The sequence below is a fragment of the Acipenser ruthenus genome, chromosome 7, assembly GCF_902713425.1.
Source record: "Acipenser ruthenus chromosome 7, fAciRut3.2 maternal haplotype, whole genome shotgun sequence".
Lineage (NCBI taxonomy): Eukaryota > Metazoa > Chordata > Actinopteri > Acipenseriformes > Acipenseridae > Acipenser > Acipenser ruthenus.
The window spans coordinates 910073-936125 of NC_081195.1; the positions used below are offsets into that span (position 1 = coordinate 910073).

The 26053-nt window shown below is 41.6% G+C and overlaps 1 protein-coding gene across 6 annotated transcripts in view; it reads right to left on the reverse strand.

Moving 5' to 3' along the window:
* atrnl1a (attractin-like 1a) overlaps positions 1 to 26053 on the reverse strand; it is a 200490-nt gene that overhangs the window by 141026 nt on the left and 33411 nt on the right. For 5 of the 6 annotated variants that reach the window (XM_034026181.3, XM_059026008.1, XM_034026183.3 and 2 more), the window contains exons 7-16: positions 25349 to 25436; positions 18861 to 19116; positions 16533 to 16716; positions 14074 to 14228; positions 8242 to 8326; positions 7583 to 7794; positions 5266 to 5384; positions 4589 to 4721; positions 2835 to 3016; positions 849 to 1062 (exon numbers count right to left, since the gene is read on the reverse strand). In XM_034026181.3, coding sequence (XP_033882072.3) covers positions 849 to 1062; positions 2835 to 3016; positions 4589 to 4721; positions 5266 to 5384; positions 7583 to 7794; positions 8242 to 8326; positions 14074 to 14228; positions 16533 to 16716; positions 18861 to 19116; positions 25349 to 25436 — 1628 coding nt within the window. The remainder of the gene's footprint in view (positions 1 to 848; positions 1063 to 2834; positions 3017 to 4588; positions 4722 to 5265; positions 5385 to 7582; positions 7795 to 8241; positions 8327 to 14073; positions 14229 to 16532; positions 16717 to 18860; positions 19117 to 25348; positions 25437 to 26053) is intronic. The other variant, XM_034026182.3, reaches the window with a different exon arrangement.

Consider the following 26053-nt stretch of genomic DNA (forward strand, 5'->3'; position numbering starts at 1 on the left):
TCACTGTTTCATAAGATTAGAGAACAAACAGTTTTTGAGTTCAGTGCAGAACAGTGTGGTGCAGAACAGTGGTTTCTTCAGTGCTGGCCTGCCCCCTAGAGTACATTTGTCTTCAGTATCTCACTTGGATCAGAGGATGCTGCAGTATTATGAATACAGCGTATTCTTGTACTCAACAAACGTATTGTCCCAGTCTACAGCTTCACCCTATTATACAGCGAAAGTTATTATACAGAAAGATAAACACATTCACAAATATACAAAAACTCAAAGAAACTGGCTGCGTGCACAGTATATTTGCTTGTAATAAACTGTCAAAGTCCAATAGGAAGAGTGAAATATGCATACAAACAGTAGAAATGTTGGACTGTGTGCTTAACTTTGTTATTATTCTGCTCATACAGTATATTGCCAGCCAAAATGCTGAATTTCATGCTTTGTTTCCTTTTCGCTGTGTAGAACATCATTTTCCTTTGATAGATACAGTTGGCAAGACAGACCTACAAGCCAAGGTATTTAAATAACTTGTGTCTTAGGTTCTTTAGTTAAAGCTCCGCCACCAATCAAACATTTTATAGCCCTTGTCGATGTCAAACAAAAATCAATCAGCTTTAGCGGGCATGGTATTTTCATTTCAGTTTTAGGGTTTTTGAAATGGGTGGTACTGGAAACGAGGACCATTACTGTAAAAACCTTTGTATAAGTCTATTTTCTAGGTATTGTTATGGGGTCCTAAAAAGGGGGGAGCGACTTTTTACGGTAATTACAGTTTATGCTCTAGAAAACAAATAATTCATCCAATTTAGCCCCGTCCGCATTGTAAAGCAGTGTACTTATATGATACCTACCGACAGGCTTCTCGCAGATTAAGCCATCTGCCATAGCAGTGCAGGGATTGGCTTTCAGACCTGCCACCTCTGCCTTCTCCAGATAAGCACAGAACCCGGAGTCATTGGGTTCTCCAGGCTGCCACTGCATGGTTGTGTTGGTGAACGGGGACATGTCCTCCCAGCCCCAGTAAGAGATGTTGATCTTGCGCAGCCCAACCCAAGGAGAGATCTTCTGTAAAGAAAAGAACGCTGTGAAACAGGTCTATGGTTTTAAGCAATATGACCAATAATTTCTAAATTCTGTTCAACATCAGCTAAACTAAGCAATTATTCATTTATTTGTTTGTACATTAGTACATTGTACAAATTGAACAGGCCAAGTGAACTGGTAGAAGAAAAAGCATGAAATCAGGCAAGACGACTGAAAGTACATTAATATCTAGAAACAGAACCCACATTGTAAGCTTGGCTTACACTGTGTACCCACATATAGCTAGACAGTTACTGAAAATTAGGCAGAAGATCAAACTTCTACAGATGTTTTTCCTGTCTTCCTCTGAAACCATTTGCCAGTCAAGCCAGGAAGGAACATCTTAGATCACAATGTGCGGCTGCAGTGTCCATGTTTCTGAACTCCACAGCCCTCGCTGCTGCACTGATGGCTCATTTAAAAGGTAATCACACCCCTAAAGCTCTCAAGATTAGAATTTCACTTGCAAAGACAGGCAATGGGGGGGGGGAGGGGATCAGGCTTAAGTTCCTTAAACTCATGTGGCAGAAGATGATAGCGCGTTCAGAGTTACTTAGATAGAAGCAGACAGACAGATCGGAGCAGAAGAGAATCTCTTTGCAACTAAACAAATAAGCAGGCCAAGGTACATTCTGCTTTAAAAACCAGGAATTATACTTCAGTTCCAACGTATTTATCATTAAACCCAATCTCAAAACAACATTGTTCAGAATCTGTTAAGACATTTAACCCTTGAAGGTACACAAGGAACTGAGCGGTTGTTCAAACGGTTTCTTCTTAAAATACATTTGAGAGCGACTCAAGTATCACAAGGAGGAAACTGACAATTGGGATGACCAGGTCCAACCTGTCAGTAAATTTTAAACCCGGTTTCGTGTACCCCATTGCAAAAATAAGAAAGTTAGCATCATTTTATTTTGTGTGAGACATAAGTCCCTTGTCCCTTAAAGGGCTAAACATCATCCAAAATAACCAATACTGTGATACTGAAAAAATAAAATAAATAAAAACTAATGAATGAGAGCAGTCTTTCCCAAAACTCAATGTAGGTAAGCACTGTTGATAGTGTTGGTCGTGAGGTCTTTGTACACTGTGAGATCGAAACGTGACTACAGCGAACAATACTGCGATTAGGGAACTATAATGAAGATGTAAACAGAGAAAGAGTAAACTCGGGTCTCAAGATTATTACTGCCCTCAGGCGAGCCATCTGAAACGCCTTTTCGTTTATTCTGCAGTAAATCGAATTAGAATATATCCGTGTGTAATTAAATGTGGTTTAGAAAAGTATTAGGTTAAAAGAGCAGGGCATTAAGCCTTCAAGCAACACTATTAGCACACTGTGATAACCTCACCTAAGCAGCCTTTCTGGGCTAATTAAAAAATAATCCCATGAAAAAGCTTAAAAGCGCCAGGGCAGTTTATTTGTTTGCTGGTAGACTTCACTATGTGGAGGCTTTCCTAAGGTCAGCAGACTTACCGTGGGGTGGTTCTCATGTGTGCAAGCTCTATGGTGTACCACTTTAAAACAATTCAAGTTCAAACACAAGCAGGAGAATAAAGCCAGAAGTAGACTGTGGCAACATTACTGATCAGAATCATTGCAAAGTTCAGGGGCCAGCCTACAGCAAGCAAAACTTGAACTAGAAAAAAAAAGTCTACCGAGTATTCTTGTGACCTGGGGGCAGCTCTGTTAGTTCCACTAGTTTGGCATGACTCATGAGAGGTAAAAGGGGCATTTGAAATATATATACCTGTACAGTGTACTTGTGAAGTTCATCAAGGACAAAGTCCACCTCTTTGGAAGTGGTTAGAGAGGCGAGGTTGCCGCTGAGATTATAGCAGTAAAGTTTGGCGTTGTCATAGCTGTCCCGGCTGGCATTGATCCGCAGGCAAGCATCCCCAACATGGCTCCAACCCTCTCCACAGAGATGAGCTGCAACAGGATACAAAGCAATACTGTAGCGACACAGGGTTTAATCCGCTCCTATCCTTTAGAAAGAACATCGGGTTGGAATTGTAGAATCCTTTAACAAGCCTGTGCAGCTTCACATCCACTCAGCTGTTACGTGGCAAATGCTGTCTCTTGGGTGACTGCATACACTACAGGCCACAAGTCTGGAAGCATGGAATGATTTGCTGAACGACTTGGGGGATTTTATTGCCCATTTTTCCTCACTCAGACCCCTTTACTTCTTAAATATCTTGGTATCCTTGAATAGATAATCGTGTCTATAAAAACTTCCAAAAAATAAGTGAAATAAGCAAGATATCTCACACATGCAGTGGCATCCCAAACACGATAGGCTTACTACCGATGACAAATGTCTGGGTGTGACAGTCTCTCATTTTGTTTTATCTTAAATAAAGAAGGTTTCTGGCTCATGACATTCAAGGGCAACCCGACACTGAATATCTGAATACTGTGCCAGCCTTGGCAGTCAGCACTCTGGAAAATCCTTTTTTGTGGGTACAATAGAGAACACATGCTCCACCCAGTCATTCAGCATCGGTAGTACATTGATCCTGTTTGGGGAAACCACTGCGAGACGGCTTGCTCTTTAAAATATTTTGTATATTTGTATAGAGGAGACCATCTATCCATCTAAATTAAAAGCAGCCAGATCTGAACTGCTCTAGAATGGCAAAATGCCTTCCTTCCTTATAACTTTTTTTTAGGTAAAGGCAATTTAAATAATACCGCGCTGCCTGCAATCATGACCTATTGTACATTAGGAGGTGTGCCATTGTACAGTAGGAAAACTTTATGGGCAAAAATTAACTGACCTAAATTCATTTTCTGAATACACAGTTTTTGTATAAAACGTATCATTCTTGGCGCTTCAAAAGAAAACACTTCTCAGCGTTAGCCTGTTTTTATGTAAAAAGAAAAAAATAACCCTTGGGGATTTTTACACGGACATAAAATAATGCATCAAACATCAAACGGATTTCTTGTAGTGTGAGACCAATTGCAAATACTAGCACCTCAGAGAAACAAATACTAAGTTATTTAGTAGAATATCATTCAAAGCATTCCTTTTGTGTTAAAAACAGAGATATATATAGTATGTCCACTACCTGGCCAGAGCAAATAATATGAACTGACATGCTCTCCTGGTACAGCCTTGGCTCCTTGATTACTCTGGAAGGCTGGATGAATGCCACACTAGTACCCTGCTGGCAATGATAATGCACCCATCCACTGTGCCAGCATTGTGAGCAAATGACAATGCACCCATCCACTGTGCCAGCATTGTGAGCAAATGATAATACACCCATCCACAGTGCCAGTATTGTGAGAAAATGGTTTGAGGATCACAAGGAGAGACTTGTTCATGGCCACCACATCCCCTGATCTCAATCCAACTGAGCACGTTTGGAATGAACTCGAGCAACGCGTTCGTCATCAAGATCCCCTGCCTGCCACTCTGCACCCACTGCGAGACCCCTTCCAGCATCATGTGGAGTCTTGTGAAATCGAATAAGCAAATAAAGAGACTCCTACCAGGCAGAGCATGGCACTCCTGCTGCCGCTGATCCCACTGACAGTTCAGGTTTAAAGAACAACTCTTGCAGCTGGTCAGCTTAGTGCAGATCTGTTCATTTCTCACATGGCACTTTGTGTAATTCTTCACAGACTGGAGGAAACAAAAAACGGCAGGTTCAGTCAGGAATGCACCAATCCCCCCTCGTCAAACGTATTCTAAGAAAAGATGCTCCCTGCTGAATAGCACGCTTTCATCAATGCCAGGAGGTTCGTTTTTTTAGTGTCAAGGGCAGTATTGTAGGAAAAAGGTTTTGTTAACAGGCAAAATATTAAGGCATCTTGAGCAGCGAGCAATTCAAATCTTAAACGTATTGCTCCAATTAGGTGTACCAGTGAACAGAATGAATTTCAATGGGATTAATTAAAATGCAGAGCTGATGCTGTACAAAGCTCATCCACGGAATTGACTGTAGTGACAATTCAAAATGAAATATCCTCAAGATCATGCTTGGATCACTCAGCCTAAAATTGTACTGTCCTCACATGCCATGGTCGTGACACTGCACATTGTAAATAGAAGATAGGGTGGTAATTGATGACAGCAAAGGACAGATCAGATAGTGTCCAAGTGCTGGTAGCAGATGAATCATGCATCTGTATGCTGTCAGCGCACCCAGAGCTCTCCATATACTCACCACAGTGCAGTTGCTGGATGCTGAAATGCACTTTTTGTCCTCGCACCACTGGCAGCCGTTGGTGTTTGCAGTACAGCTGGCACAGTCAGTGTATCTGTAGCATCTGTCATCCGCGGACGCTAAAACAAACATAGAAAGAAATCCAAAAATTAAGATCCTGTTTTTTTTACATAGATAAATATAACCAAAAGAACAGACTGTGTTCACTATCAGACATAATGCTCCTCAAGAAGACAGCATATGGCATGTTATCGATTTATATTTCAGATCAAAACAATCCCCACCTTCCGCCAAAGCTTGTTTTTACTTCCCGAAAGTGTGGATACCATGCATACGGTGTGGATACATGCATACATACTGTACTGTAGGGCATCATTAAAACTGAAACTGTAAATATCAATACATGGTTATTAGGATATGGGGGTAACACTTTCCATGCAGTGTCTCTAAGTACTGTGTATTTACACAGTACTTACTTGGCAAATGCATGTGCACTTACACATAATTACAATACTATTCTGCATATTTACAATGTACCCTAACTCTGAACCTAACCCTAACCCTTCTCTGATACAATTATGCGATAACTTAATCCTGTTTCTTTTAAAATCAATTCCCATTTTCTACATCTCAAGCAAACAAGATTGTCATTTTAAATCTGTTTTTCCTTTTAAATATACAAAAGGTTTATAAAATATTCAGTGGTTTAAATACATTTCTTCCCTATCTCCTTCTAATGAACAAACATCAAAGTCAAGCATTACATACAGTTAAAGGCACTCCATGTTCCCCTGCAGATTTTCTTATACTTAATAATTAACTAACTCCTCTAAACTCAGATTCATGGTGCAAACCACTTCCTGCCACAAATTGCTGGCAGGCAGGCCTGCGCTTCTCTTTAGAGACCAATTTTTACACAACCATCTCTTTTGTTTGTATGCAAGCCTGCAGTTTTTGACAGTAGCTATGAAATCTCACAGCAAGCAGTTTTGTATCCTGCAGGGAGGTGGCCGGCCCACAGGTTTTGAAGAAAAAAGAAATTGATTGAAATTTTAACTGGGACACATTAGCTCCTAAAGGCACAGAAAGAATATATAAATAAAGGCTTATGCAAATTGAATTTTTTTTTTTTGATAATGCAGCAGGTTTTTGTAGTTCCGTAATTCTTACCGGCAAACTAACAAGTGTCCCAGATGATTTAATTTAATCTAATTTAATTGGCAAACTGAATCAAATAAATACTTGCAAAAACAGTGTCCTTTTCCTTCAGCCTCCCACAGTATCATCTGACAGCTGTTTCTGGCACATGACAGATTCGTTTTTTTTTTTTTTTTTTCAGTTTTAAAAACACTGACACCTCAAGCAGTGTGCAAGACTCACCTCGCTTACTCTCAGGTAAACACAGAAAACCTGCACTACAGGTGTTAGAGAACCACAGAACTGTGCAAGCACAGATGTGGTAACAGCACTAGCATGCTGAGGCAGTCTCCTAAAGGAAACTACACTTACCAACATAGAGTGGTCCTTTCTGTGAATGGGTATACTGTACAAGTTAATGGAACTAACACACAGGCATGCCTTAACTGTAGAATCATTTACTGAATCTATGGGGATTGTAACAAAAGCTATGGGTTTTATGTTTAAAATGTTCTCAGGGGGTCAGTCTGAAGTTGAACTTTCTAGAGTATAGGTGGTTGTAAGTATGAAGGTTAGTGCAGACCAACAAGTCTATGCAGAAACATGTAAAATGAAAAAGTCAAGTGATAAAATGTATAGTATGGGTCTAGTCACAAAATATGTTTTTTTATATATATAAATACTAGATTAGGTATTCACAAAAAATATCCTAGACTAATAAAATGTATTCTAGATTCGTTTTATCCCACTGTAAATCTCATTCTCAATATTTATGAAGAGAAATGCCTGCTCTTACCTGCCTCTGTAACTGAACACGCTGTTTCAAGTGTACAGACAATGTGTTCAAGGATCAACAATGCCCAGTCTCATTTCTTCAAGGGTTTTAAAGTTGGGTAATGCAAGGCAACATATTTTACAACAAACACATACTAAATCTGTATGCTCTTTAACTGCAAGGGGTTCATTTAGTTTTACTATTAAATGATCTATCCAGGACACACATCTAAGATGCCACGTCTCGTTTACAGTACAGTCAACACATCAGAAATCATCAATACACACTGGACCACCATTCATGGGAGTACCAGGGACATGTGGGGTGAGCACAATAAGTTGAATCACTTGTAAAAGCTGCTGATTGCCCTAATTATGGTGTACACATCGCTGGTTTAAAACATACTTTTCTTTTGCGGGCACCGAACGCTTGGGAACGTGCCGTTGGTGTGACGGGGATCCCAGGACACGCAGCGGTCTTCATCCCAAAGACAGCGGATTCCTGGGCCCGCATCGAGGCACGGCTCTTCTGCTCTGAAAGCCTCACAGTTGGGCAGTTTGTAAACCAAGATGTCGTTCAAAAGCACACTGGAGAAACCGCCAAACACATACATGGATCTGCAGCAGACAGGAGGGTCATTAGCATCAGAGCGCCATGAAACTGGAGAGCAGAACATTGAAAACAAAAACAATACAAGCCCTGCCATTTAAAATACATGTTCATGTTTTTAATTGTATACAGTCGACATTCTCCACTAATGTTTTATAGATGATTTGGGCACTGGGAAATCAAACAATACCGTTCAGACAGAGTGATTTTCTATTTGATATTTTCTTAAGACATTGCTAATTAATCAATACAGAAATTCAAGGGACAAATTCGAAAATACCAAAAACCATGGGTAATCTCTACCATGGTAGCTGTTTATTTTGCTGTAATGTATATGGATAGCAGTGTCCTAAGTAAAATGTAGATATACTGGCCCAAGAACCGTTACAGTGGTGCACCTCAAATCTAAATCAAGATGCCAGTCAGCAGAAGAGAAATAGAAATCCCAGACTTACCCATTACTGATGACCGCAGAATGCCCAAACCGGTTGACGTCTCTGTGCAAACTGGGTTTTGGCAACATTTTCCATTCATCACAGGCTGTGAGGGAAAAATAAAGCATTACAACTTTTGCATGACAACTGAAAAGGCTCTTAAAAATGTATTCAGTGTTCTTTGTTTTTGCAGTGCTTTGTGAGGCAACGGTCATGCTTGCAGAAGAAATTTGGGGAAAGAAGCCATCTCTGTCATTTTTATGTACAGAGTCATGGTCACCTTCTCTCCAACTGTTCTCCTTGAATTTGCCTGCTGTCTTTTATATGGGTTACCATTCTAAATATCCATCTTCTGTACTTTGTCTTCCTTGTAATGGGACTTCTTCCACGGAGACATCTGATTTTTATTCTTCTAGCTTTCTGTTTTTCCTTTATCTAAAGCACATTTCTTTTCTGTTCCACTCCAATTAAGTACTGTACCCGTGGCAGGGTGTGCAGAACACAGTACATATTGAACTCCGTTTTAATATTCTGTACAAGGCCAGTGTAGTCAGTGAAAGAAACAAATGCACTGGCTGCACTGAAAGCCTTCAATTGAAGACTGATCAGGGCAGCCGCCACATGCAAATGCAACCGGGCTATCAAGTTAGTTAGCTGGTAATTATTGTTTCTTACTATCGGCTAGGCAGCTATAAAAGGGTGGCAGGTCTTCCCAGCCCTGACACAAAGCTGAAAAAGGGAAGCTGGTAGAAGACAGCAGGGATATAGCCGGTACTCTCCCCATTTACTTTTTCTGTAATGTGAACTTCACAGTTCTATACCAGCTTTCTTTGTCTAATCCACTGGTTTGGTAATTAAGACATTATATAGAATTGCATCTATTCAGGTGCTTGTGCAACTGTCTTTTACAAAGCTACAGAACCCACCTCTATTATTTTTATATGGAAACAGATTGCAAGAAAAACAATAGTTTATTTTGTTTTACAAATCTGACTAAAAACAGGTATAGCAAAACTCCCAAGAACCACAGTTTGTTAAAATGCTTTAAAAGGACTACTTTGATGTATTATATAAATTTACACTCCAGTAGTAGTCACTATACACAACGAAACCAAAACAGTTCACAGATTATTCTATGATTCCGAAGCTGAGAAAAAAAAAAAATGCATTACAACCACCATCCTTTTAAACCATACATAAAGATGCATCATCAGAATAAAATCATTTATTCAAATTCATACCTTGTAAAACAGATTTCATTTTCTATAAAGGGGATTGGCTATTAAACAAAGCTGATAATAGCTGCTCCTGAGATAAGAACCACACAATCCTGGCAAGCTGCAGAGTGAGCGAGGCCTGCTTTGCTAATGTTGTTTGTCAAACTGACATGTCCTTTCAGCACTGCACACAAATTCAAGTTACCAATTCCCTTACCTTTTCACGCCTTCTCAATAATGTTTCAAAATGGCACATGGTTCAACTGCAGCAGATAAATCAGCAGAACGAAACCGTTCCCCCAACCCTTTATACCTGGCACTAGCACAGCACATCACAGTCTGCTCATTTATCCAGTGTGGTGCATACAACTTGACATAATACAGTTTACTTTAATTTTATTAATAATGTAATTGATATGCATAGATATTGGCACAAACCAGCTTCCAAAGCTGCATAATAATTAGGTTCAATGTAAATAGCAATTCTGAATGCATGTTGGAGGGAAGTCAAACATTTTAAATCAGGGCTGTCCAGTTGATGGTTCTTGAGCAATATATGGCTCGCTGATTTCTACAACATGGGTCTATTGAAGAATTCCATTGAATTTTTACATTTTTATTTCAAAAGACTGCAGAGGCAATCTGTAGTCTTAGGCAGACATACAGTTAAAATTAATTTAAGTGATTTGTGTCTTCAAGCGTAGTTACTACGCTACTATTAAATCAGCTTTTCGGTAAACTCAATTGTTTTGTTTTTTGTATGGACTAAAGCTTCCTTTTTGTGGCTTGTGGCTGTATTACCATATCAGCACACCAAGAGAAATGACTGCAGACAGCCCCCTTCCTGTATGTGGGAATGCTGGGCTCTCAAGAAAGGCAGCCCTTATTATCAGGAGTCTCTTCAGGAGAGCTTCATTACACTTACAAAAAGTACAGAAAAAACATGAAGGCTTCACACAGAGCGGCAGGCCAACATGTCCCTGTAAAACATCTAGCAATAAAACCCTTACCAGGAATAAAGAGGGCATAAAACAAAAACAGACAGAGAAAGTGTTGTGCCAGGCTATCAATATCAATGCTTCATGTGTAAAACGCAAACAATGCACTGCATGCTAAATGCGTGGGATCATTAGTGTGCATGACGTTTACAGAATAGACCGCTATGGGTTCCACTATAGCCGTGATGGAGTAATACACAACTAATTGCTGCCTTGGTCCAGGCTAGAGAAACACATTTACAACTTAAGTGCTTTAACTATCATAAAATGTGAAACCACTGCAGCTGCTCTTGTAAAAATGCACTGCTGGAGATCACCTCCATAATGTGCTTGTAATCACAGATGTTGAGGCACTACTCAGCATGCTGCGTATGCACAAAACACAACCTGGGCTTTTATATAGACAAATGCCAACTCTCAAAGCAATTTGCTTCAGTACCGTTTGTAAAGCGAAAGGTAGTGGGTTTAAAGTCTTCATGGTCTTAGAAGGATACAGACAAGCTGAAAAGGGAAAAATCCTATTCCGTATCACAAAAGGAAATGTAAAAGTGCATTGCATTGAATCAATGGCATGCTTATGAAAGATTTCAAACATCCACGCTGTCACCTGGGTACATGTAAATTATCTAAAATGATAGTCCTGGTGTCTGAACTACTAATTCACCTAATATGCCAAACCTTGAAAACTCATTCCAGCTGTAGTTAACAGGTAACAGAATGCTACATTATCCAGGTTCCCTCTTGGCTAAACATCTTCACCTCCCACAGGGGTGCAAATTTGACTCTATGGAGCTAGATTCTAGTTCAAGGGTACCTCATGTAGAGCCAGCAACATTAAATTCTGGCGCCAGTAGATCGTTTCTCATTGGGTCTGGATTAGTCACAGACACAGGAGAGAAGGTTCGTGTCATGTGGGAAGTCAGGGGGGCTTGATTAGGGTGGGGTTTGATCATTTAGCACCAATAGGCTTCTTTGGTGCTTAACTTTCAAAACAGTTTAGCACCAACTTTGTAAACGACCTGCACAACTGTCCCAGGGTCTCTATGGCACCAGTTCCTAAGAAGTCATGTAATCTGGCAGGGAAGCCAGGCCTCTGCACATCAAAGAGCAGGCTTGCTCCAAAGCAGCGCATTAACTGGGCTTCTCCTGATACAGGTGTGTGCGTGGGTGTGGGTGTGGAAGTCTGGACATGGATGAGACAGCTCAAAGGAACACCAGTTGTTGTAGACAGCTCCTTATGGATGGACAAATGCTTCTGCACAGCATAATGGAGGAAGTGTTCTTTAAAAACAAGACATCAGTCCAAGGCCTGGTCTACTTTCTGGACATTAAAAGATGCCATGGCACTAATTCTATTTGACTTTGTCCTGTCTAAATGGCAACACTGGTCCTGGCCTGGCTAATGTAATATAATTGAACTGTCCAATCCCTAAACGATAGTCACAGTACTTTCCTAGATTGAGATGTAGCCTCCCACTGGGTTTATGCTAATAAAACAGCATAGCAGCAACTCTGCACTGGGAAACCTCTGTACTGCTGTCTAGCAACATTCTACTTGCTACAGCCCAAGACCATACAAGTGGGGTTAAAACAGAGAAATAATCCACAGGGGTCTTGTAGTTGCTCTACAAAATGACTGATGTGTGTCAATCTCTTCAACAAAAGGGTCATTTTTAATAAATAAAATGTTGGCGGTGCTGAAACCTGCCGCTGTTTAGGTGAATCCAACAGCCCCCATATTCTCTTACCTTGTTATTTCCTTCCTAGACGATTTATCTCTGCAATTCCAGAATAAATAAGAGATCTGTGTTGAAGTTGTTTTGTATTTTGGGGATGCAAAGCTTATAACAGTAACAAATAATTTCCCAGTTATAATGAGGACACCTCTAGCAAATAAGGGACTTTTCTGTGCAGAAGCACATGCATTCCCTACAGAGCCACTTCTATCTGCTGTACTCGAATATCAATGTTTTTTTTTTTTTAAAGCTAATATCACAGCTAAGCCCATGTTTAATTTCCTCTCAGGATATTAGAATCAGTCATAATAGGAGAATGTGCTGTATATATATATATATAAAAAAAAAAACTAACGATCCCTTAGATGAAAAGTTACACATTTTATTACATTTCTTTAAGATTTTTATTTTAATCTTTGCTTTCTGTCTCTATTAAAAGCAGAGACTCTAGATGCAGCTTGCATTTCTCCACCAAAAAAATACAATTATCAGATTGAGTTACAAGCATGGGATAGATTACTCCCCTGGGGTCATTTGTAGAGGTCAAATTCCTGCTTATTTGGGTTTTGCATGAAACATCATCTCCATGAAAATAAAAAAAAAGGTAAATAATGCAACAGCTACAATCTAGCACGGACCTTTACTGCAGTAATTGAGATAAAACCTCAGAAGCATTTATGTATACCTACTGCACAGTCTGAGTGTAGTTTATACTGTACTTATTTTGTATATATTGTACACAGTACTGCTCAGTTATAACACTGTGGTCAGTAGCCATAAATGCAGAGATGGTGCTAAGTGTTCAGCTTCATAATGAGAATGCATGTGTACGGCATTGTAGGGGAATTAACACCCATGGCTATAATGTATTGTAACCATCTCTGCACTAAAAGAGCTTTATAAAGATGATAGACTTTTATAATGTTTCACAAGTCGAGTAAATAAAAAAAAAAGTTTATTTAACCTGTTTTTAGTTTTAAACGTAGTCCACTGTAAATAAACTACAGAAGGGCAACTAGGCAGATCCCAGGACCCAATGACATAAAACTGAGGACAGGTTCAAATAATTAAATCTTCAGCCTAGAAAAAAGAAGGGGGGGAAAGAGGGGACTTGATTGAAGTCTTTAAAATCATACATGGTCTAGATAACAGAGACAGAAGAACAAGAGGGCAGAAGTTAAAGCTGAGCAAAAGTAAGTTTAGAACAGAAGGTAGGAAGAACTTTTTTACGGAGTGGATTTTAACCATTACCCCGATGGATGGTTTCCATTAGCTTGCTACCAGTAAAGGTTTCCCATGCATTTAGTTTTCCCAGTTAATATGGGTCCGCTTTCTAGCACTGGCCCTATAGTTGCAGTGATGGTATCTATTGGTTTAAATGGCCAGTAGTCTCAGTACTCATTTTTCATCTTTCTATTTGCAGGCTTGTATTTTTTAAACCATGTCTGATTTGATTAGGAGCCCTGGCCGTGCCTCAATGTGACACTTGGATGTTACTTTGATTGAAACCCGATCCTGTTGTAAACGTTTTTGTACAGTGGTATTTCAAGGTCATGTGGTCAACAGGCATTCAAGACTTTAAATACACCAAAGGAATAAGCACACATGCTGAAGCATATACAAAACACAATCACACAACACTGAACGGCACCCAGGAGCAAAGCAACCAGATACTGTAATTGCAATCAGAGATAGGTCTTAAAGAACATGTCTTTTAAAATATACATTTGCAGCATACAGTACAAGAACCTACCCAAGTTTATTTTACTCTCCCTTTCAAATACTGTTTATGTGCCTGCATTTTGGAATTAAAAAGGAGGGGTTGTGTTTTATTGAAGACACAGCAGTCACTGTAGCACTTGTGTAGAGTTTTGTAGAAGAACAATATTTGGAAATACATACCAATGTCGTACGCTATGAAATCAGATGAAAAGCACTTGGCTCCATTGCTCAGAGCTGTATCATTGTGTGTGTTTCCTCCAAAGACCAGCACAACACCACTGAGGATGACAGCTGAATGGAGGTACCGTGCAAGCCCACTTTCCTTCAAGATTGTCCTGCAAGAAAAAGGAGACTTTTCTGAAGTAAAAGTCTTCATGAATTTCCTTTTCAACAGTTCAAACGTTTTTTGTTTTTTATTTGGGGAGGGGAATTGGTGAGGCTTTCAAAAGGGCAAGTTGATCTTTCAACAGTTTCCAAAATACTTTTTTTTTTTTTTTTTTTGTCTGAAAGCACTCACTAGCACCTTTTGGGAATATTTCTCAAAGCGTTTATTTTTTGCCTTTGAAAATGCAAACATATCTGCAGAAAAAATAAAATGTCAGTCGTTTTTTTCTACCATTTCATTTTGAAACGAAACTTTCAAAACCCCAGGGGAAACTTCCACTGTGCATTGCTGCACTCTTTACGGCAGCTTTACATTCTCTGAAGAGTTTAGCTCAAACACCCCTGCCTCTACAGCAACATGTTTACACTGACTTCAAAAATAAACTTTAAAACATTTTACCTTTTCAAAAAAGAGATATGCAACTGCAAAATGCCCATGCAATCAGGTGGTCTCGAGAACAAATTGTAAGTTTTTACATATTGATTACAATTTTACATGGGGGGTGGTCCGATTTTAAACATCAGATTACAACAGGAAGTGCCAAGAGACAGAGGCCACACAAGACACACTGGACAGTGTTTTGTTCACACAGCATGACCCTACAGTGGAACACAGTCTACAGCTTACTACTTGAATGAATACTCAAGTGATAGAAGCCGTACCCAAGTCCCAATTCTCTCTCCTTAAGATTTTAGCAAGATACAATGGTGGTTTTAAAAAAAGAACTAGAATTGTTCACATTGCATATACTTGCTTTTTATATTTTCTGCAAAATGTAACATTTCCAACATTGTATGTGTATTTGAAATCCTGAACATATCTGAAAGCAGTGTATTATATAGTACAGGGGTCTCCAACCCTGGTCCGGGACAGTCCCAATCCTGTCTTTATATCAACGGCTGAAGATCTGGAACACCTGTTAATCTTGACTGATTAAACCAATAATAGATTCAATTAAGTAACTGAAAGCTCGGTTGAAACGAAAATCGGGAGACCCTGTAGCCCTCCAGAACCGGGGCTGGAGACCCCTGATATAAATAAACAAACACATAAATAAATAAATAAATAAATAAATAAATAAATAAATAAAATAAGTCGACTGAACTCAAAGCAAAAGGTCAGATCACAAACACAAGAGGACATTTTTATTTAAATCTCAAAAATCAACAGCAAATCTATAAACCATTAGCAGAACGATTTACTGAATATGTAGCAAATAAAATAATTACTTTAAAAGATGTTTGGCTTGAGTCCCATTGCTTAGCTGCTGCTGCTCTGCCACTGACAGGACAGCGTAAACAAATAGTGCCACGATGGCCTGAAGACAAAACCCTTACTCTGCACTGAGAGAGCCTCACAAGCCACAAAACCCTTACTCTGCACTGAGAGAGCCTCACAAGCCACAAAACCCTTACTCTGCACTGAGAGAGCCTCACAAGCCACAAAACCCTTACTCTGCACTGAGAGAGCCTCACAAGCCACAAAACCCTTACTCTGCACTGAGAGAGCCTCACAAGCCACAAAACCCTTACTCTGCACTGAGAGAGCCTCACAAGCCACAAAACCCTTACTCTGCACTGAGAGAGCCTCACAAGCCACAAAACCCTTACTCTGCACTGAGAGAGCCTCACAAGCCACAAAACCCTTACTCTGCACTGAGAGCGCCTCGCAAGCCAGAAAACTGTTGTGATTTTTGTTTGGGAGCAGAATGGACAGTGCAAATCAGGGTAAATCACTATTATTAAGTCAAATGCTTAAAAGGGGGCCAACGTGCCACTGCAAATGGATGTACGGGACTGTAGCAATTTGTGCAATATGATCATCTTGCTTTGTCACATTTGCAAAGCACCAAGACTGTTCACGTGTTCCTATAGCAACAGTGCAAGGTGAGAGAACCCTGCTGCAGACACCATGTGAATGTTACATGTCATCTTGGAGGCCTTTCAAAACACAATGCCTGTTTCCTTGTATGCCTGGAAGTGATTTTCACATCCTAAAATACTGTATGCTCCATTCCAGTAATGATACTGTTTACCAGAAAACTCCCTCAAAAACCAATGTAAAGCTGAGGGAACACAAAGACACACTTTTGGCTTGAAACTTTGTACCAGGAGGCCTAGTGTGAGGCAACTTTGGTGTATGTACCATGCAGTGGCCTGAAACCTTGTCTCCTGAAACCAAGGTCCAAGCCACAAAGTGGCTTCATGTTCCCTCAGCTCAAGATTTTCCTTCGCATCATTGCGTAGTGACTTACCATGTCCGGGTTCGAACTTCGTATCTATAGAGATCGTCCACCAAGCCGTACTTATTTGCTGGGAGAGCTTTGTATCCTCCGTGCACGTAAACGCATTTTGTCATTCCATCATAAACACTGCTGTGGCCGTAACCGCCTTGGACAATGGCTCCTTTAGTCTCTGGCACTAACCATGTGTTAGTCCCTATGAAAAAATTAACAAAGTGAAGCAAAAAAGAAAAAAAACACAGTCCAGTCGCACAGACAGACAGTCCAGTCGCACAAACAGACAGTCCAGTCGCACAGACAGACAGTCCAGTCGCACAGACAGACAGTCCAGTCGCACAGACAGACAGTCCAGTCGCACAGACAGACAGTCCAGTCGCACAGACAGACAGCCCAGTCGCACAGACAGACAGCCCAGTCGCACAGACAGACAGTCCAGTCGCACAGACAGACAGTCCAGTCGCACAGACAGACAGTCCAGTCGCACAGACAGACAGTCCAGTCGCACAGACAGACAGTCCAGTCGCACAGACAGACAGTCCAGTCGCACAAACAGACAGTTCCTACATTGACATTGATGTTACTGAATCTGCTTCATTGTTTAAACAACAAATGAAACTTTATCAGTATAACAAAAACAACACATGGAAAGAAGCCCATCTTCACTTCCAAACCCTTTGCATTGTATATATTGAGGCGCTGAAATGTAGCTGTGAATTTTCCAGCCTGGCTGTATAATTCAGTACATGATTAGGGCAGCAGTGTGGAGTAGTGGTTAGGGCTCTGGACTCTTGACCGGAGGGTCGTGGGTTCAATCCAGGTGGGAGACACTGCTGCTGTACCCTTGAGCAAGGTACTTTACCTAGATTGCTCCAGTAAAAACCCTGCTGTATAAATGGGTAATTGTATGTAAAAATGATATCTTGTAACAATTGTAAGTCGTCCTGGATAAGGGTGTCTGCTAAGAAATAAATAATAATGTTTATTGGAAAATGGGCACTGAAGCTCTCAACCTGTTTCAAAGCCAATGATGTCTGGCCGTCCTGGATTGCATCCATCAGAACACTCAGCCACAGCCATCCACAGTAATACATTTAATAAATGAACCACAAAACAGGCTTGTGTGATCGGCTTAGCAAAGTGCCTACTACACAGGCGCTCCTAACAAAGTTATCCACAGCCTACAACTAGAAAGCACGTCAAACAAGCAATCTGCATGTAGCTGTGCAGCAGGGCAGTAGGAAAGCTCTGTACATATGAAACAAAGCGCTGCTGGTTAAAATGTATTGTGTTTATTAGTAAAAAGAAATGTATTGTTTATTTCAGAACGGGGTACCCCTCCGCCCCTTGCGTATCGTTTTGTATTATTTTGTATTTGTTTTTGTATCATTTTTTTGTGACGGCGTAGCCGTGTGTTTTGTTTTGAATGTGTTCTGGTAGAGGCGGGGTTGGCAGCTCGTCCTCTGCCAGTTTGTAATTAGAAAAGCCGTGCAGAATGTGACTGAGAGTTAATCAGATAATTGATAGCTGGTTAATCCCTCCGTCACCAATATAAAAAACCTGCAGCTCTCCCTGTTCCGGGTGGAGGAACGAGAGCGAGCGAGAGAGAGAAGTCAAACCGAAAGTAAAATATAAATAGGAACAGTGAAGGCGATTGCCCAACCTGACCTGTAGTCAGTTTTGTGTTTGTGACTTGTTTTTGTTTAACTTTTATTTTCGCTCTGTGAGCAGTATTTTTGTGTTTAAATATTTACTTTACTTTTGTTGGAAAATAAAAATAACGCTGCAGTGCGTTTGCACCCAAATACCTGCCTGCCTGTGTGTGTGTGTGTGTATCAGCTCCTGCTTCTGGCCTGATGTCACCACCTCAGCCATCCCTGTCACAAGCTGACAATCAGCTATGGTGTGCAACCTACTTCCACCACCACCACCAACCCCTACCCCCATCTAGTGGAGATTTTAGAAATTACACAAACTGGTTTAACATCTTGCACTCCATTATCTACATTGCAATTGTCATTGTTGACATTTGTAAACTCAAAACTAATTGTCTGTTAAGAACAAGCTATTAGGAAATGCTGCTCTTCGTTGAATCGGATCAGTTGTGCAGCGCTAAGTCGAACTGAAGCAGTAGTTTTAAAAGTTTCTTCCTGACTTTGTTGTATTTATTTAAACACACAGATAACAATCAATATTGTTTAAACATTACATAAAAGCAGAATATCAGAAACTTCACATGCAGTACAGCAGCATTAAATAAAGGTGTCCACAAAGATCATGCTAAAAATGTAAGACCTACTAATTGTATTACCTACAAATGACAAAGGTATTAGATCTACTTACTTAAATTGTATTCCTGCACATTGCTGATGTAGCCATATACAGCTGAATATCCAAAAATGAGGATCATTATAACATCTCCATTGTCCAGCTCAACGATATGTGCAGAGTGTCCCTCTACACCGTATTGCTGACCATGCACCAGCACCGTGGGAGACTTTGCAGACCAGGTCTGGCTTGGGATGTTGAATACCCATAATTCATCCGTGACATTCCCATTACTGGTTTCCATTTTACCTCCATACATGTAGATGTCACTCTGCAAGAAAATAAAGCCGATACTGGAACGTTAGGAACAGAAAAGAGAAAAAATAATGAAAACATCTTGGTCTGGGCTGATCCAACAGGTACACCATGTTACAGGTCTCAAGTGAACACACCTGATCCAGCAGGTACACCATGTTACAGGTCTCAAGTGAACACACCTGATCCAGCAGGTACACCATGTTACAGGTCTCCAGTGAACACACCTGATCCAACAGGTACACCATGTTACAGGTCTCCAGTGAACACGCCTGATCCAACAGGTACACCATGTTACAGGTCTCAAGTGAACACACCTGATCCAACAGGTACACCATGTTACAGGTCTCCAGTGAACACGCCTGATCCAACAGGTACACCATGTTACAGGTCTCAAGTGAACACACCTGATCCAACAGGTACACCATGTTACAGGTCTCCAGTGAACACACCTGATCCAACAGGTACACCATGTTACAGGTCTCCAGTGAACACACCTGATCCAACAGGTACACCATGTGACAGGTCCCAAGTGAACACACCTGATCCAAGAGGATACACCACGTGACAGGTCTCAAGTGAACACACCTGATCCAACAGGTACACTGTGTTACAGGTCTCCAGTGAACACACCTGATCCAACAGGTACACCGTGCTACAGGTCTCAAGTGAACAAACCCAATGCTACTTTGTAAATCATTTTATTGCACTTCTGTTCCAAAACCTCAGCTCAATATTGCATCTGTCCTCGGAGGCCTAGACACTGGAACCAAATTAAACAACAGCGTTCATGTGGATACATCTCCCTCAATAGACGGAAGCTAGAAGGAAAAGAAATCAATACAGCAACACATGAAATAGTTCAGTTGTGCACCCTACACATGACATTCAATTGCTTTTCATAGACAAATGAATACAAATCAATATTTCTTTAACAGTATGGTAATATGTCTAGGATTCTATACAAGTTAAACACAAGGTACACAAGGCAAATCTACAAAACTTTACAGTGAACAGGCGTTCAACCTAAAATCTAAAGGGGAACAGCTTTACCCTTCCAGCACAGTGCTATAAAAGCAAAGACAGTTCTGGGACTTCTTAAGAAATGTGCAGAGGTACAATTCCAGTACAAAGTATGCAAAATAAAAAGCATGGATTCTACAGCATCACTCGGTTAAGAGAGAGAGTGTGTGGCAATGCCCTTTTATTCTATCCAGGTTCTCTGAAAAGATGACTGCTCATTTCTCTATGAATCTCGCTGCCTTGTGCATTTCATTGCCCAGGCCTGGACAGAACGACCCTGAAGGTTTCCTCTTGCTTTTGTCTGTTAGTTAACAGAATACTAAAGGCTCCCCTCCTCCTCTCCTCTCTGATCAGGGGCATCTAGTTGAAGTGTACCTGTCAACTCTTTAAACTAATCCTCTGAGACAACAATTCACACGCTGGACTCTGAGAGCCAGCTACAGTTCTATTGGCCGTGCAATTTAGTCTTTCTTTGTTGAAGGGGGGGGCTGTGCATATAAGTCTTCACATTTCAAGTGCTATCCAATATGTTAATTATATTCCCAATGCTGATGGACTTTTTAATATTATAACACAGTTGTATTAGGAAATATCCTTATCTAAGGTAAAGTGCCTCACACAACAAAATCATTTTAGGCTCACTGTTGTTTTTTTCTTGTGTACATTTAAAATGTCCTTCGTTACCAGATTCCATCTCGTGACTTGGATACACAGATACACAGGGGTACAAGAAAACTTAACAAGATTTAAACCTCATTCTGCTAAAACTGAGCCAATGTTAGCACTCTGATGAAGGGAAGTAATGCGATCATTTATGATTTCAGTTTGATTTCTGTGCAGCACACATCATTTTTTGCATGTATTGTATTTAAAGACATCTCAGGAATGAAAGGCAAACATCCCCCCCCACCAGGTTCCTATGCATTTTACATCTGATATTTCACAAAACACTGCAGTCTAAATGTTGACAATGTGTTTGTATCCTGCATGTGATTGAAGCACCTGGATTAAAAGCTTGATGACGTTGGTCTAATGCTCCCATTGGTGTTTCGAAAGTAACGGTGCCCGTTATACTGCATTTACAATGACTTCCAATTAGCCCTGTCACTGTTTGAATTAGTTAAATACCTTTTACTGTAGCACAGAATTGCCACAATACTATTTACTAAAACTTGTAAACAAATTCTTATCTTTTTTTTATTATTAAATCATGCTTATTGTATACAGCAAAAAAAAATATTATAACAGTAATCTGCCTATTTTAAAAACAAAAGACCATTGCTGTGTCATGTGTTGCACACATTGCAGCAATATATTTTTCAGCGTAATCACGGTTTAAAAAAAAAAAAAATTATTCACAAATGCTGCAACTCCAAAACCTGGAAAAAAAAATGGATAGCAGATGATACTGTCTTTTGGATTAAATAAAGTATTTGTACCATATGTAGCTGAAGGAACCAGCACCTCCACTAGACTGAAATACAGACGGCAGGACTGACATATTGATTTATTATCAAGCTAGCTATTTACAGCCATCTAGTTTTCTGCGGAAATGCAATTCAAAAGGTAATGACATTCTCCCTGTAAACTCCCCATAACTGGGTCATGCCCGTGTCACAGTTTTCTGTGTCCTGCTGATACGCAGGCACTCAGTTTCATTGGTACCATCTTTGGCACATCATGAGAAAATGAACAGCATGAAAAGAAAGCAATGCCACAATGATTATTCCTGACTAGTTAGGAACTTGTATGTTAAAAATAACAGTAAACAACAAAAAAAGGTAAGTTGCTTATAAGCAAGCTTAATTGCTATTCCTCTGCCTCCAGCCATTTTGCCAGCTGCCTGTCCAGATTCTAACCCTTCACTGCCCTGGATATGCTCCTATATCGATTTTATCAGTCAAGTATTCTAAACACTGGGCAGCAAAGGGCTAACTGAACTCGGGCAGCAGTGTGGAGTAGTGGTTAGGGCTCTGGGCTCTTGACCGGAGGGTCGTGGGTTCAATCCCCCGTCGGGGACACTGCTGTTGTACCCTTGAGCAAGGTACTTTACCTAGATTGCTCCAGTAAAAACCCAACTGTATAAATGGGTAATTGTATGTAAAAAATAATGAGATATCTTGTAACAATTGTAAGTCGCCCTGGATAAGGGCGTCTGCTAATAAATAAATAATAATAATAATAATAATAACTCAAAAACATCCCACAATGCCACCTGTTGGCCATATATTAGTATGCTTTGATTTTGACAGAGATCACTTGTTCAGTACCCTGTGTTATAACTGAAATAATTTCTATAATATTTTGTACCATTTCAGCAGGGTATTATGAAAAGACGACCAGTGTCAGGAACAGTGTGTGCTCAAAATTAACACTGCAACACAGCCAGGCGGTGGTAAAGAGCAGACATAAAACTGAAGTAGAAAACATAGTTCATTTAGTTGATAAATGATACTATTAGATCTAAGCTCAACAGTGCCATCGTGTGGCTTAAAAAAAATCCACCATGAGACATGAGGCATTGGAATGTTTCTCCTGTGTGCTGGCTTGGGTTACAGCCTCTTGTGTTCATGACTTGAGCAAGCAAATCAGCAGGGTCATGTAATGCTGAAGGAAAAGTTTTAAAGCAACAGCTGAAGTTCTGTACATTCCACATTCACTGAAAAAAAAAAACCCATTTAAAATAACTCGTAAATTAATTCAAACAGATGATATTGCCGAACAAATGAGAAGCCTAGCTTTATGAAAGGTTTTGCATATTTCTGACAAATAGTGGAAAAAGGAATCGGCAGAAAGGGTGTGCTTTCACTTAGTGCTATTCCTGTATTCGACTCCCCACTGGAGATGGTGAGTCGATGAGGAGTCTGACAAAGGCTGTTCTGCTCTCAGGTATATTGCAACAGAGTGTGGGGCTCCAGCTTTGCTATCAGTTCTTGCTCAAACCAGTTAACACTCCTCTATACAATCCGAGGCTGTCCTCTGTACTCAGCGACACACCTGATCACAAACTCACTCAGGGCTGCTGCACCACCATTGCTCTGCATTGCTGCTCTGCAGGGTGATGGATATTGTTATCAACAAAAAATTAAATTTTAATCCCCATTATACAGATCCATTCAACGACTTGTCAAATGTTCCGCCTACATTCGACACGGTGAGCAGTTCTATAAAAGAGGCTTTATCTTTGACCTCTTGTGAAGCAGAAAATATCAATGTTACTAGTCAGCACAGGAAAGTGGCAAGCATGAAATCTCCCTGAGCCTCCCCGGTGAGCGAGCCTCCTCCAATCACACTGCCAAGCCTCCCTGGTGAGCGAGCCTCCTCCAATCACACTGCAGAGCCTCCCCGGTGAGCGAGCCTCCTCCAATCACACTGCAGAGCCTCCCCGGTGAGCGAGCCTCCTCCAATCACACTGCAGAGCCTCCCCGGTGAGCGAGCCTCCTCCAATCACACTGCAGAGCCTCCCTGGTGAGCGAGCCTCCTCCAATCACACTGCAGAGCCTCCCCGGTGAGCGAGCCTCCTCCAATCACACTGCAGAGCCTCCCCAGTGATCAAGTCTCCTCCAATCACACTGCCGAGCCTCCCCGATGAGCGAGTCTCCTCCAATCACACTGCCAAGCCTCCCTGGTGAGCGAGCCTCCTCCAATCACACTGCAGAGCCTCCCCGGTGAGCGAGCCTCCTCCAATCACACTGCAGAGCCTCCCTGGTGAGCGAGCCTCCTCCAATCACATTGCAGAGCGAGCCTCCTCCAATCACACTGCAGAGCCTCCCTGGTGAGCGAGCCTCCTCCAATCACATTGCAGAGCGAGCCTCCTCCAATCACACTGCAGAGCCTCCCCGGTGAGCGAGCCTCCTCCAATCACATTGCAGAGCGAGCCTCCTCCAATCACACTGCAGAGCCTCCCTGGTGAGAGAGCCTCCTCCAATCACACTGCAGAGCCTCCCCGGTGAGCGAGCCTCCTCCAATCACACTGCAGAGCCTCCCCGGTGAGCGAGCCTCCTCCAATCACACTGCAGAGCCTCCCTGGTGAGCGAGCCTCCTCCAATCACATTGCAGAGCCTCCCCGGTGAGCGAGCCTCCTCCAATCACATTGCAGAGCGAGCCTCCTCCAATCACACTGCAGAGCCTCCCCGGTGAGCGAGCCTCCTCCAATCACACTGCAGAGCCTCCCCGGTGAGCGAGCCTCCTCCAATCACATTGCAGAGCCTCCCCGGTGAGCGAGCCTCCTCCAATCACACTGCAGAGCGAGCCTCCTCCAATCACACTGCAGAGCCTCCCCGGTGAGCGAGCCTCCTCCAATCACACTGCAGAGCCTCCCCGGTGAGCGAGCCTCCTCCAATCACATTGCAGAGCGAGCCTCCTCCAATCACACTGCAGAGCCTCCCCGGTGAGCGAGCCTCCTCCAATCACATTGCAGAGCGAGCCTCCTCCAATCACACTGCAGAGCCTCCCCGGTGAGCGAGCCTCCTCCAATCACACTGCAGAGCCTCCCCGGTGAGCGAGCCTCCTCCAATCACATTGCAGAGCGAGACTCCTCCAATCACACCGCCGAGCCTCCCTGGTGAGCGAGCCTCCTCCAATCACACTGCCGAGCGAACCTCCTCCAATCACACTGCAGAGCCTCCCCAATGAGCGAGTCTCCTCCAATCACACTGCAGAGCCTCCCCGGAGAGCGAGCCTCCTCCAATCAGACTGCAGAGCGAGCCTCCTCCAATCACACTCTTCCTACACTCCCAGCCAAGATCAACAACACGGCTAATATAGTCGGGGAGAATGGTGTGCAAACAAGGGACAAGCCTTCAATGGCATTTTCTCCTATGATCCAGCCTGCACTCCCCTAACTGTAGATCTCCCTCTGCAAACCGCATGATCGTGTCTTTACTATTTGAACCCCTCAGAGGTATTCTCTTATCTTATTTGAATATGCAAAATGCAACAAAAAAGACCAACTCACAAAACTGTAGTAACATCTACTGTTGACTAGTTACCAGTAGAAAATGTTTGATTATATTTTAGCCAAAAATATATCTTAATAGCCACATGACACACGCAACAGCAATTTCAAAACCATCAAAAAGCAGCCTTCGTGAGTTTCTTTGAAGAGTATTCAGAAACATATTCATAAAGTGTCAGGTTTAAATTCACCATCGTGAGAACTACAAGCTTGGGCTGCATGAAAACTCTCACTATGTTGGTATAACAGGTAAATGCTAGCCTCTTACCTGATACAAAGCGAGAGAGTGTCCATACCTCTGGAGAGGACCACTGTTAATTGGTACAACATTCCATATACTGCTCTCAATATTGTAACTGCAATAGAAACAGAATATTAGTGAAGGATATACCTACAATACATCCTAACATTATATCATTTGGAAAAAGTCAGTGCATTAAAAATGACAATTTTTGGCATTAAGCATATTGCTGAATTTGAATCATTCCTTGAAATCAAACCTCATGAGCACTGATCCAGGCTATCTACTGTGGATCTTGATGGGTGCAGCATCTGTATGCATCATTAACTGCAAAGCATGAGAAAGTTAAGATAGATGCCCAGCTTTGGAAACAGACCAGACCCGCTCCTTCAGACCAGACTGAGTCAAATCAAATTGCTTTCTTTAAAAATGCAAGAAGACACCTGCTCCAGCAAGGATCTCTTGGCAATGCTGCAGTGGTCTGACATGGGAAGCACAAGGATCTCTTGGCAATGCTGCAGCGGTCTGACATGAGAAGCACAAGGATCTCTTGGCAATGCTGCAGCGGTCTGACATGAGAAGCACAAGGATCTCTTGGCAATGCTGCAGCGGTCTGACATGAGAAGCACAAGGATCTCTTGGCAATGCTGCAGCGGTCTGACATGAGAAGCACAAGGATCTCTTGGCAATGCTGCAGCGGTCTGACATGAGAAGCACAAGGATCTCTTGGCA